This window comes from Sorex fumeus, unplaced genomic scaffold, assembly GCF_029834395.1.
Source record: "Sorex fumeus unplaced genomic scaffold, SorFum_2.1 ptg000161l, whole genome shotgun sequence".
Taxonomy (NCBI): Eukaryota; Metazoa; Chordata; class Mammalia; order Eulipotyphla; family Soricidae; genus Sorex; species Sorex fumeus.
In genome coordinates this window covers 948514-962241 of record NW_026606218.1, presented here as the reverse complement: position 1 = coordinate 962241, position 13728 = coordinate 948514, and the positions used below count along the sequence as shown (strand labels likewise).

The window sequence follows — 13728 nt, the reverse complement described above, 5'->3', positions numbered from 1 at the left end:
AAGCATTTATCAACTTTGTTTGGCTATTCTATTTTAGAACTCTTAACTTTGTCATTTCGTCAATAGACTCATCTTTAAGTTTTCGGAATTCAAAAAACACCCACAAAGAAACTGAAAAACAACTGGCTAGCAAGGATGCATTATGCAGAACAGAAAAGCATTAAACATGATTGGACGTGATAATTATACTCAAAAACGTTTTAAAACAAAAATAATTTAAATTTTATTTCATAAAGTAATTTTTCTTTTTAACTTAAGACTACCCAGGACAAAAACTGAGCAGAAGGCAGTGATGAACAAAGTATTTTCATGATGAAAAGCAGTCACTTAAGGTGATTTGTAAGCAACAGTCTAAGTGCATCACAAGCGATGTTAAAAAAAAAGGAAAAAAAAATGGGGTTGGAGCAATAGTCCAGCAGGGAGGACGCTCGCCTTACATGCGGCCAACGTGGATTCAATTCCTGGTACCCCATATGGTCCCCTGAGCACTGCCAGGAGTGATTCCTGAGTGCAGAGCCAGGAGGAAACACCAGGTGTGACCCAAAGAGCAAGGAAAAAAAAAAAGCAGAAGGTTTTTGCTGAAAGAGGGCAGGACACAGAAGCACACATGAAAACAAAGGAAACAAACTACTTGTGCAGAGGAGCTGAGTTGTTAGAATCAATCTCTGGAGGTCACAGACTCCAAGCACCCTCCTGATGATAGGGGCTTGGTCAAAGAAACAACAGGAGACACAGAGACAGAGAACAGAGAGGGGCGGAGAGAGGGAGAGACTTTGAGTGTCAGGGCTGCAGGGGAGGGCTTGTATCCATCCTCTCTAAAATATACAGACTACAAGTACATGCAACATGGCAGTCTATTTCAAAGTACAACAACTCTAAGTGGACTCTGTGATCATTGTGCTATTGGAATTTGAATTCGATGTCCGTTATTATCCAAGAATATCGACTGCCTTACCTCAGCGTGTGCCCGGAGAGCTCCTCCAGAGTGTTGTCAGAGTCTGGGGCTTGCTCGTGGCCTCTGGCTGAGAGTCTGCTGTTGGCCCCTGACTTGCTCCCTCGGGGAGAGCCGCGCTCTGCACCAGAATGCAGCCGTTCCTCAGCGGGGACAGAACTCGGGACACTTCCGGAGAGTGACTCCCGCCCTGAAAAGCCGACGGCCTGCTGAGCTGACGCTCGGGAGCCTCCAGCCGAACGCTGACCCTTGGGTCAGGTGCCAGTAACCGGACAGTGCGTGCCCAGCGCTCAGGGCCAGGAAGGACTTCCCAGGGATGCCCGAACATCGCGAATGGGACGTGCGACTGGCAAATGGGTTTGAGCACGATCCAAGGAGTGTGACCCCCATGGAGGGCCCCTGCCCAGTGTCCCAACCCCAGTGAGCCCCAAAGCCACGTGTGCGAGACCCACAGCCACAGCGACAATAAGGGAACGGGGTCGCGAATAAACCGAAACAGTAAGTGCCACAGGGGCCGAAGCGATAGCACAGCGGGGAGGTCGATTGCCTGGCCATGGCTGACCCGGGTTCGATTCCTGGCATCCCATAGGGTCCCCCGAGCAGCACCAGGAGCGATTCCTGAGCACAGAGCCAGGAGTCAGCCCTGAGCATCACTGGGTGTGATCCAAAAAACAAAAAAAACAAAAATGAAAGTAAGTGTCGCAGCCAATGAAGGGCATGGGGTAGGAGCTCCGAGCACGGCGCGGGATTCTGCTTACACTCCGTTTTCTCCTTCTTCACCTTCTTCCCTTTCGAGGACGATGAACGCGAGGACGCAGCTGACGGGACCCCGGACGAAGGCAGGGAGGTGAGGTCCAGAGAGGAGGGGTCATAGGCCGACTTCCTGCTGGAATGTTCCTCCGGGACACCGAGGCTGCTGCCAACGCTGCCAACACATGCACCATCATCAGAGAAACAGCACCCACAGGAGCAGGGCACGAGACCACCCAGCAGAGAAGCCCCCACAGCTATCAGTTAACATGATCAACGCCTCTAAGTGGATTCTGTGACCACTGTGCTATTGAAATTTTAATTCAATATCCATTATTATACAAAAACAGGGGCCAGAGCAACAGCACAGAGGGAAGGGAGTTTGCCTTGCACAGGGCAGAACTGAGTTTAATCCCTGGCATCCCTTAGGGTCCCCTGAGCACTACCAGGAGTGATTCCTGAGTGCAGAACCAGGAGTAACCCCTGAGCAATTCTGGGTGGGGCCCAAAAAGCAAAAATAACAAACAAAAGCGCTGGGGGCACAGAGTCAGGGCCTCTTGCTCTTATAGGACCCCCCCCCCCAACCTCCGGGAGTGGTCCCTCCATCCCCCCCCCCGAGAGTCACTCGGACTCTGAGTTCTATTCCATCAATCACACGGGAGGCCCCAATAGCTACTCAATGCCACGAGGCTGCTGCTATTTCTTGGCTAAGGACCCCGAGGGGCTGCAGGCACCTGGGAGAAGCAGGATTCAAGCCCCTGCGGCCCGGCCCACTCTGAGTAGGTGCAGTGTCCCGAAGCCCTGACGTGGACAGGGCAAGCCCGTGCCACACGCCTGCCGGGCAGACAACCCTCACTGCACGGCTGCCTTCCGCCTCGGGAGTGTGGGCCACGCCGTCGGCACGCCCTTACTTAGGCTCCAGAGTTGATTTTCGGTCCGTCAGAGTCTCATTCCCCGAGGACGAGACAAAGTCATCTTCGTAGGATGCGCTGCTGGGTGGGGAGGCCGCAGCGTGCTCCAGCCGAGAGCCCGATGCTCCTCTTTCCAGCCTGTCCTCCAGACCTGTCCCAAGGAATGAGTGGACGCGTTTTGGATCGAAGAGTCAAAAGAACTGGCGGCCAAGCATCCCACAGTATGGATGGCCCAACACGGGTTAGGACGCCCTTCTTTGCTTCCAGCATTGCTCTTTTCAACTTATCTTTTTTGGGGGGATGGGCGGGGGAGAACCTGGGGACCAACCTCCCAGGAAGCCCAGAGGCCCCGCCCAGTGATTCCCAACCCCTGGGGCTGGGGGTACAGTGTGATGCTGGGGATTTCCCGGCCACGCCTGGCAACACTGGGGAGTCCACCCGCTGTGAGGCTCCGTAGCTGAGGTGAGACCGGGGATCGAACCTGGATCTCCTGCTCAATCTCACTCAGTCCCAACTCCTAAAAATCTAGTGGAAGGCTGCGAAGAGTTTAAACGATGCCAAGCAAGGAAAAAGGGAAGTCCCCACTGGGGGCTGGAGAGATAGCTCAGCGGGTATGGCGTTTGCCTTGCACACGGCCAACCCGGTTTTGATTCCCAGCATCCCATAGGGTCCCCCGAGCACAGCCAGGAGTGATTCCTGAGTGCAGTTCCAGGAGGAACCCCTGAGCATTGCTGGGTGTGACCCAAAAAGAAAAAAAAAAAAGAGAAGTCCCCACTGTCCTTACACACAATCCCTGCAGAAACACTGTCCTGGACTGATTTATGGTCTGGGTCTAGAAGCTCAGGGAGGCTCCCTTTTTTTCTCTCACCTTTGCCATGGAACTGGTAGGACTTTGTGAAAATATTAATGACACTATGCGGACTTCCCTTGGCCAGTTCTTCCCACGGTCCTGGGCTCGATCTGCCAGCCAGCTGACCAAAGAGTGGTAAGAACTTCTCAGCTTCCTTCTGAAACTCTTTGATAGGGTCATAAGCATTCCGTTCCCCGGCACAGAATTCCTTCTCCTTCAGGATCTCGGCCACCTTCAGAGGTGGCCGTCCCGTGGGGCTCCCCTCTTCTTCCGAGAGACCCCCCTCGCTAAGCAGCAGCCCCTCACTGACAGACTCTGTGCTGGAACCAAGGGACCGTCTGGTCTTGTCTTGGGAGGAAGTTGGCACTTCGGAGCCGGAAGAGTCCGCTGACCTCTTACACAGCTGGGCCAGCAGCCCCTCTGCCTTGGGGGTGGGAGATCGGATTCGGAAGTTCGATATGGCGCTGTGAGGTCGGATCATCTCTGGAAGTTTTTTGAATTCGCTGAGGTTGCCCACGCCCGGGAGGTCGTCATCGAACGTCGCGTGAGACACACAGGTTCCCAGCATCTTCTGGATTCGGGCGGAGAAGACGTCCTCGGCGTCCTCTTTGACCGGCGGACTAGGAGGCTTGGCCCACGGTCCAGCCTCGTGGGGCGGTGGATGGACGTCGGCGTCGGAGTTCCACACGGACCCATAGTTGATGTTGGCGCCGGCTAGTTTCTTGGCTTCGCTTTCGATCCTGCTGGACAGGGAGGCGGCTGTGAGCTTCAGGGCTTCGATTCGGTCCAGTTTGCTCTTGTACTGGCTGGCACTCGGTTTGAGCAAGGCATCGGGAACAGCAGCTGGTGAGGTCACGTACGGTTGAGGCAGAAAAGTCAATTGTCCTGAAGCCACGTTGGGAGTTTTCCTGGTTGGGAAAATAGATTCAAGATCCTGATGCGAGATTCCAACATGCTCCAGATTCAGGAGTTGAGAGAGTAAACTTCCGGCCGCGCTGGTGAGAGGCGGGGCCTGCGGCTGCGGCTGGAGACCTCGGGGACTCAATCTGTCAGGCTGCACCCATGTGGATTCCACCACGTCCCTTCTGCAGACAAAAGGCACGAAACGTCAGTAAACCGCAACAACTCACAGGGAAGCTGTCAGTTATTAAAAGTTAAGGTTTCTTGCCATTATCAAAGCAGATCCAGCGGCTAAAGCGATAGCACAGCGAGTAGGCCGCCTTGCATGCAGCCAACTGGGGTTCGATTCCCAGCATCCCATATGGTCCCCTGAGCACCGCCAGGAGTAATTCCTGAGTGCATGAGCCAGGAATAGCCCCTGTGCATCGCCGGGTGTGACCCCCCCCCAAAAAAAATGCTCTTACTATATTGTTCTGCAAGCTGCATTCTTCAACTAAGACACTGTATTTTTCCCCTGCTTTATTTTGGTCTTTGGGGGTCACACCCAGTGATGCTCAGGGCTACTTCTGGCTCTGCACTCAGGAATCACTTCTGGAGGGGTTCAGGCGACCATATGGGGTGCCAGAGATTGAACCCGGGTTGGCTTTGTGCAAGGCAAATGCCCTACCCATTGTATTACAGCTCCGGCCCCAAGACGTATTTTTTGAAAGCTACTAATTAAAGTCGCTTTAAAGCTGCAGGCACAATTCTGCAGACAATACTGGCTGCCTCCTGTCCGTGAAAAATAATGCAATATAAAGAGAAACGCTTCAGACTGTCAACTATTTACACAAACATATTATACATTATTCTAAACTTTTTTTTAGTTTGGGGACCATACCCCGTGGTGCTCAGGATTTACTCTTGACTCTGAGATCAGGGATCACTCTTGGCAGGGCTCAGAGTACCATACGGGGTGCCAAGGGTCGAATACGGGTCAGCTGCATGAAAAGCAAGCACTTTACCCATTGTACAATTTCTCTGGGCCCCTAATCAAATTACTTACTAAAAGCTAAGCATGGGGCGTGAGCAATAGTACGGCAGGTAAGGTGTTAGCCTTGTACACAGTGGACCCAGATTTGAACCCTGAGCATCACCAGGAGTGATTCCTGAGTGCAGAGTCAGGAGTAACCCCTGAGCATCACTGGGTATGACAAAAAAAACCCAAAAAATAAAAAACAAAAGCTCAGCATGTAACACACTGAGCACAATAAAATAAAGATATCACACCAAAAAAATTGATGCACCTCCAGCAATTAAATGTAAAACTATGAGTTTTGAGTAGAAATATACTGAGGGGGCTGGAGCAATAACACAGCAGGTAGGGTGTTTGCCTTGCATGCGGCTGACTCGGGTTCGAGTCCCAGCATCCCATAGGGTCCCCCGAGCACCGCCAGGAGTAATTTCTGAGTGCGTGAGCCAAGAGTAACCCCTGAACATCCCCGGGTGTGACCTAGAAAGAAATACACTGAGAGCAGGCTGTCCACAAAATTTAGGAACTGAATAAAAATGTTGTTACATAAGTCACCTATGTTTCCGGAGTAAAGGGAAGTAGATGAAGGGACACTGTAAAAATACTCAAAGCTGATGCCGAGTATTACGAAGCTCCCGGGCAGGCATGTAGCTCAGTGACAGAGGGCATGCTAATCATGCCTGAGGTCCTAGGTTCAATCCCAAGCATCACAAAAATGAGAAAAAAGAAGAAAAAGGCAATCTTAGAAAAATAACAAGAAATTTTGTCCTCACCCCTGTCCATCATTTCGGGATGGTAACACAAAGAGTTATCAGATGTGCAGACAACAGGAACCTGGCCAGCACGACCGAATCCGATCACGATTCAAGGCTGTTTTGACAGCCCGTCAACTCAGACGAAATCCGTATGGTGGAATACAAAGTCTGACCCACTGAATTTTACAAAACCATCCCGAACCAGGTAATCCTGATTTGAAAAGCATATCATGCATGGCTTGACATGGAGTTACAGGGTAGCAGTCTTGGTTGTGACTGGGTTTGGGGGCCCTTCCTGGCAGTACTGGGGGGCCTTAATTAGGGTGTGCTGCCATCGCGCTCAGGGAAGAAGCTGTGCAGGGGACTGAGCTTGGGCATTCGCTCAGCCCTTTAAGCCTTTTATCTCCCTGGCCCCTGTCACGGTCACCTAAGAAAATGAGACGCCACGTGGCAGGACACAGACTAATCAAAGGAGCAGGGTCACAGAGACACTCAGAGGGCCAGGCACAGGTTCTGCAATTCGGGAAGCCCAGGCGAGAGGGGTCCCTCACCCTCCACCCCACAAAGTGATAGGTGTTAGCAGAACCCAAACAAAGATGAAATAATGGGGGGGGGACTTATAAACAGAAATGAAGTATCTTGGATCACAATCCAAAACCTTCCAGAGTGCTCATTTTCAAGCAGGTGCTGCTCCTGGCAGAGAATGAATGGGGAGACAGAAAAGGAAGGAGGGCCGGAGTGATGGGACGGCAGGGAGGGCTGCCTTGCACGCGGCTGACCCGGGTTCGATCCCCGACATCCCATATTGTCCCCGGAGCGCTGCCAGGAGGAATTCCTGTGTGCAGCGCCAGGAGTCAGCCCTGAGTATCACTGGGTGTGATCCAAAAAGCCAAAGAAAGAACACAGGTCAGCTGCATGCAAAGCAAGCCATTTAACCATCGTACAACCTCTCTGGTCCCCTAATCAAATTACTTACTAAAAGCTAAGCAAGGGGAGGGAGGAAGGGTGGGAGGGAAGGAGGGAGGGAGGGAGGGAGGAAGGAAGGAAGAAAGAAAGGAAGGACTGGCAGAGTGATGATTTATCCCCATTCAGGAGCTGAACAGCCAGTTCAGAGAGCTCAGGGCATCCTCTGCAAGCAGGCGGACTAGATCTGATCCCCAGGACTATGTGGTCCTGAGCATCATCAAGAGTGACACCCACCACAGAGCTGAGAGTAGCCCCTAAGCATCACCATGGCTCAAAAAAAAAAAAGAATTAAAATTCAGTTTAAAAAAGACTATCTAAATCTATACTAAGCTCCTCCCCAGCTGAGGAATTCCTTCCCTTTCCCTTCTACTTTCCAAAGTAATTTTTCTATTTCAAAATAAGAAACAGACTTAACCTCTACTCTTCAGTATCATAAATCCAAGCAGAGACTGAGATGAGCAAACAACTGAAATACCAGGTCTTTAAGAATCAAGCAGGGGCTGGATCGATAACACAGCGGGTGGGACATCTGTCTAGCACGCGGCCGACCCAGGTTCGATCCCCAGCATCCCATAGGGTCCCCTGAGCACCGCCAGGACTAATTCCTGAGTGCAGAGCCAGGAGTAATCCCTGAGCATCGCCGGGTGTGACCCAAAAAGCCAAAATAACAAAAAACTATGAACAGGTTGGAGATCTGAAGGCAGGGAGGCTGGGGTGCAAGCTGTGCATGCAGGAGCCCCAAATTCAATCCCTGGCACCACAGGTACCACCGAGTCTGTCCCCAAGCAGCTGGAAGAAGACAAATGACTGTGAACAGGAAAGGAAAAGGGAATGTTGGGAAGACAATGAGTGTGTGAATCAGATAAGGCTGACAGAAGTTCGCTCTCAAAGGGCAGAGCAGGTAACAGGGTCCAGATGGCAGTGGACGCCTGGCTGCTGAACGGCCTGTGACTTATTCAGCGTTAGCCGGAAATGCTGCGAAGGTCAAGGCTGGAGATCGGAAGCCAGTGAGGCAGGTCTGCAACAGGATTTGGAGGAATGGAAGCGTGTGCATCACTAAACGTACCCACAGTCTGGAAACGGCTGGGATTCATCTATGCTTAAAATCTGAGATATCTTTACAAACTAAACAAAATCATATTGAACTTCGAATTGGGAAGATACTCCATAGAGTGGTTTACAGGCGAGGTCTAGGGCCAGAGCAATAGCACACCAGGGAGGGCGTTTGCCTTGCACACAGCTGACCAGGGTTCGATCCCCAGCATCCCACAGGGTCCCCCGAGCACCCCCAGGAGTGATTCCTGAGTGCAGAGCCAGAAGTAAACCCTGAGCATCGCCAGGTGTGACCCCCTCCTGACCCAGGAGAAAAAAAAAACAAAACAGCACAGGTCTCTGGAATCAGATTGTTTAAGTTGGAATCTTTCTTTATGAGTAACACTAAACCTTTGAGAAAGTTAAGATTCTTGGTCTCAGTTACCTCTCCTGTGAAACAGGAATAATACCAGCACCAAACTTGAGGAAGTACAAGGATTAAATAAGAATATACACTTGAAATACTTTAGATCAGGGCTTAGAATCTAAAAAGGTCTCAGTAAATATTATTTTTGTCATTATTATTCCTTGCTGGGGAGTAGGGATGAAGAAGGCAAGAGGATAATGTATTCAAAACTGGACATTGATCTAAATTTTATCTGTGCATTCCCCAAAGTCTCAAAATCTTTCTCTTCCTAAAACGATTACTGTAAACTATAATTTATGACCACGCAATCTTGAAATCATCTCATTTTCTATGCACAGTCTACATCACGGTTTTGAAAATAATGTATCACAGTAAAACATTTTTTAAGAAAACTTCAGGCAAAATAGCCCACCCTTGCTTATCTGAAATCAAATCTAATCTTGTCCAAATCCTTGTTCCTATGCATATCCAAATATAGGGTGCTGAGTGGTGAGAGTGCTAAGTCGGTATGAGCCACCGGAACAAACTATAAATACAAAAGGTGATAAAGTGCCTTTTTAAAAATTTTTCAGCATAAATGCTCTTACATTAATTCATCTGTGACTCAACATACTTTCTACTATGTTTAGTTCAGGGAAAGCAAGAATGGTTCTGACTGCGGCTGGTCAGAGCCAAGTTCACATCCATGGGCTATTAAAAGTCAGGTAGAAACTGGACAACAGACAAAGATGCGAGGTCCACTCACGAACGGGCATGCCCAGGGCTCAGAGGTCACCAGAAAATCCTAAGAAACACTAAGCTCTGCGCTCCCAGAAGGCCTCCAACAAGATGGACTGAGACCAGACCGCTGGGCTCCATTTCAGGGGAAGCAAGACCCTCGCCCACGCCCATCTTGCTTTACCTGGTGAGAGGCTGTGGGGGCTCAGAGAGGGACATGTCGCTGCTGGACGATGCGCTGGGGGGACGCTCCTGCACTTTGTTCTCTTTGTCCGACTCCCCGGAGGGCTGATACCCTGGTCTGACCTAGGAGAAAACCCATCGGCACTCTGAGTCCCACAGAGGCAGGCACGCAGGGACCACGCGAGAGAAAGACCGAGTCCTTCCAGTCTGCAACGGCTGAGTTGCAGACGTCTCCCGCTCGCAAAGAAAACAGTTCAAGCTTAGTTTGAAAAACAGCTGTCACTGGACTAAAGCGATAGCATAGCGGGTTTGCCTTGCATGCAGTCAACCCGGGTTCGATCCCCAGCATCCCATATGGTCCCTGAGCACTGGCAGGAGTAATTCCTGAGTACAAAGCCTGGAGTAACTCCTGTGCATCACCAGTGTGACCCAAAAAGCCAAAAAAAAAAAGTCCTTAAAACAAACTACAGGGGCTGGAGCAATAGCACAGCGGGGAGGGCGTTTGCCTTGCATGCGGCTGACTAGGTTTGATTCCCAGCATCCCATAGGGTCCCCCGAGCAATGCCAGGAGTAATTCCTGAGTACAGAGCCAGGAGTAACCCTTGCACATCGCCAGGTGTGGCCAAAAAAAAAAGAACTGCAGTAGATCATGCACATGTGTGGTCTCAAAGCCATCCTGACCAATCTTAAAACAGGATTAAATAAATTCTATATTTATGCACACACACACACACACACACACACACACACTCTGGCTTCAGCACAGACTGTAAAACTAGGCCTTTATTTGTTCGGCTCTAGGATGGGAATCTGGCAGTTTATGAACGAAACTTGGTACATGTCCTGCAACAAACCGCAATGACGGGAGCTATCACTAACAATCCCTCCAAGGACCGCCCGACACCAATTTTCCATCATAATGACCAAATACCAATTTCATGGAAGTCATCACTGTAGCAGTAACTGCTGAGCCAGCCTGGGGCACTGGACAGAAAGGGCAGCGAAGCGGCTGCTCGGTCAGGAAGGATGCCCTGAGTCCTGCCCCCTCCCCGCTCCCCATCTCAGCCTGTCCCCACCCGGAGCCCCGGGCCGAGTCCCGCCCTGTACCTGCGTGTCGGGCCCGGCCTGCGTCCGTGCGGGCTCCTCGAGCGGGCCCCTGCCCAGCAGCAGTCTGGAGTAGGTGTCCTGCAGCCGCCGGGGCGCGGGGGCCTGCTCGGGGGGCGCGGCGCGGCCCTTGGCGAAGGCCTCCCTCTGCTTGCGGTACAGTTCCTGCAGCCGCTTGTTCTTCTGCTCCGTGGCCTCCTTCTGCGCCCGCTTCTCCTCGCTCTGCTTCCGCTTCCGCTCCTCCTGCTGCCGCACGATGTACTGCCGCACCTCGTCCGAATCGTAGTGGCGCTTCTTGGAGGTGACGGGCGGCTCGTCGCCGGCCGCCACCTTGTCGGGCTTCCTCTTCCCGGGGCTCTGGCTCCTGGGCACGGGGGCCGGGGCGGCCACCGCCTGGTTTGGGACGTCCCCTCCAGCGTCCGGCCCAGGCGCCTGGGCCGCGGGCTCCAGCTGCAGATCGTCCAGGATGCCGCGGATGGCGTCGGGGAGGAAGTCTGCGTTTAAGGCCGCCGCGTCCTCCTGCTGCGGGTCCGTGAGGGCCGGCGCGGCCTTCCGGGTGCTGCTCTCGGCCCGTGGCCTGCTCCGGGCCCGCTCCATGCTGCGTGGGAGGCGCCTGGGCGCAGCGTCTAACCTGGGCTCGGAGTCGGCGCGCCCCAAGGTGGCCCCTGTGGACAGTCGGCTGTCAGTGACCACTGCAGTTCTAGGCCCGCTCTCTGACTGACCGGGGAAGTACCCACCAGGCACCACAGCGCTGTCCCTCCCACCACGGTCGCTGGACGCTGTCCTGCGCTCTCTCTGCTCCATCCGGGGCGCAGGGCCCAGAATCTTCTTGACCAACTTTTGTCCATCTCGCCAGGAGGACGTACTGATCAGACGACTGCTACCTAAAATATTTACACATTCAGAGAGGTGCTCACGTATGACTGCAGTTAATAGCATTACGGCCACAAAGCTGCTATAAAAATACATAGACAAAATCTGCAGAGATGCTTCCGCGCCAGGCTGTCTCATCTGGGGCACCTAGAGGGGGGTGGGTGGGGTCCCCATCTTCCCAAACTGGGCCCTGACAGCCGAAAACCTCCACAACCCAATCATCACCACGCTCCTGGCTGGACTCTGCACAAGTCTCAGCCAGAAACTGATCTGTTGAAAAACTCAGGAATTGTGACTGAAATCTCCAGACTCTCATGGAGCAGGAGATGGGCGACCACCCCCCATCTCACGTTCTTCCGGGATCCTGGCAGTCACCCCGTGAACTGCCTCTGGGGCCATATAAGCTCATTAATGGCCATGATCCAGAGACTCAAATAAATCTCAAAAGAGATCAGCGAGCTGCAGAGATGCTTCCGGACCCCAAAGTTAACATCCCAATAAAAATTTAACCACAGCCCTATCACCCCTTTCAAAATTTTAGAATTCCTGGAGCATGTGGCTGCATTTTCAACTATGCGACATCTTATACTCTATACTACGAAAATACCGGAGCAGCACACCACATTGGATAAAATGCAAAATAGACAGCAACCAGTCTCAATTAAGAAGATATTAACACACAAGGCTTAACCTGTAACAACATGTTAATCTCTTACACAAGGGCCTAATGGCTCCTGGGTGAGATTCAATAATCTTTACACTTTTTCTTCTAAGGAAATCTTTTAAAATCATTTTTAGCAAATTATCCATAACAAGTAATATAAAATAAATTATTTAGGGCCTGCTATTGGGGCAGGCTTGGGTGAGGGTTGGGGAAATTGGCAATAATAGTGATGGGAAGGCACAATGGTGGTGGGATTGATGTTGGAATATTGAATGCAATAAATCATCATGAACAACTTTATAAAAAAATTTAATTTAAAAAAATATATACAAAATCATACCATGGCTATTTTTCTTTCTTTCTTTTTTTTTTTTTTTTTGTTTTGCTTTTTGGGTCACACCTGGCGATGCACAGGGGTTACTCCTGGCTCTGCACTCAGGAGTTACTCCTGGCGGTGCTCAGGGGACCCTATGTGATGCTGGGAATCGAACCCAGGTTGGCCACATGCAAGGCAAACGCCCTGCCAGCTGTGCTATCTCTCCAGCCCCACCATGGCTATTTTTCAATGGCACCTTCTGTGACACTCTATTATTATATGTAACAAAAGACTTTTTGCTCAATTTGCTCGAGCAAATCGATTAACAATGGGGTGACAGTGATAGTGACAGTGAACAAAAGACTTGTGGGCAGGGCCCAGAGTGATAGTACAGCAGGTTGGTTATTTGCCTTGCATGCAGCCAGCCCGCCAACCAGGGTTCAATCCCCGACATCCCATCCGGTCCCCTGAGCACTGTCAGGAGTCATTCCTGAGTGCAGAGCCAAAAGTAAGCCCTGAGAATCACTGGGTATGATCCAAAAAGCCAAAAAAAAAATTTTAAAACAATAATTTTGGGCAGGAGCAATAGTACAGAGGGGAGGGAACCTGCCTTGCCTTTGCCAGGTTTGATCCCTGGCACCACAGATAGTTCCCTGAGTCCCTTAACAGACTGATTCCTGAGTACAGTGCCAGAAGTAAGCCCTGAGCACCGACAGGCATGACCCAAAAAACTAAACATATCTACAAGAGGCATTCTAGCAGAGCAAGGAGGAGAAAATGTGTCCCATGAAATCACAGGATCTGGCTCTGGTGCATGACGGGACATGTATGTTTCCCGTAGCTTTCCACCTGTATTAGGTGGCTTGAGGACAATGTTCTAATATCCAAAACGCAGTAGGCGGGGGAAAAGGTTTCCCAGCTCTGTATCAAGAGGGTTTCACTGGACCAGGAAGAGAAGTGTTTCAATGTACATGCAGAGGAAGGCCTGGGGAACCTGGGTTCAACCCCAGGTACTGCCAGCTCCCCTGAACACTGTTGGGAGTGGCCCCTGCCAGCACCACCAGGGTTCAAGCCCCAGCCCCAAGACCTGTGCCAGAAGTTGCCACTCAAAACCACCTAGTTTGGCTGCACTAAAAATACACACCCAATGGCACAGTAAAGAGCTAGGAATTGATGGATTAGTGCAAAAAGTCTAAGCTCCCTTTCTGTTGACAAAATATCCTAACAGAAAATGTGTTCATTCTAGGCATTGAAAAAGGGCTTGAAAGTTCAAACATAAATACAGTTTTAGTAAAAACATTATACTACAGTTCAGT

The 13728-nt window shown here is 51.1% G+C and overlaps 1 protein-coding gene across 1 annotated transcript in view; it reads right to left on the bottom strand.

Moving 5' to 3' along the window:
- Positions 1–13728, bottom strand: part of CEP350 (centrosomal protein 350) — a 93626-nt gene that overhangs the window by 44226 nt on the left and 35672 nt on the right. Inside the window, exons 9-15 of the mRNA XM_056107323.1 lie at positions 11297–11443; positions 10563–11224; positions 9457–9578; positions 3482–4548; positions 2614–2764; positions 1711–1877; positions 956–1142 (exon numbers count right to left, since the gene is read on the bottom strand). Coding sequence (XP_055963298.1) covers positions 956–1142; positions 1711–1877; positions 2614–2764; positions 3482–4548; positions 9457–9578; positions 10563–11224; positions 11297–11443 — 2503 coding nt within the window. The remainder of the gene's footprint in view (positions 1–955; positions 1143–1710; positions 1878–2613; positions 2765–3481; positions 4549–9456; positions 9579–10562; positions 11225–11296; positions 11444–13728) is intronic.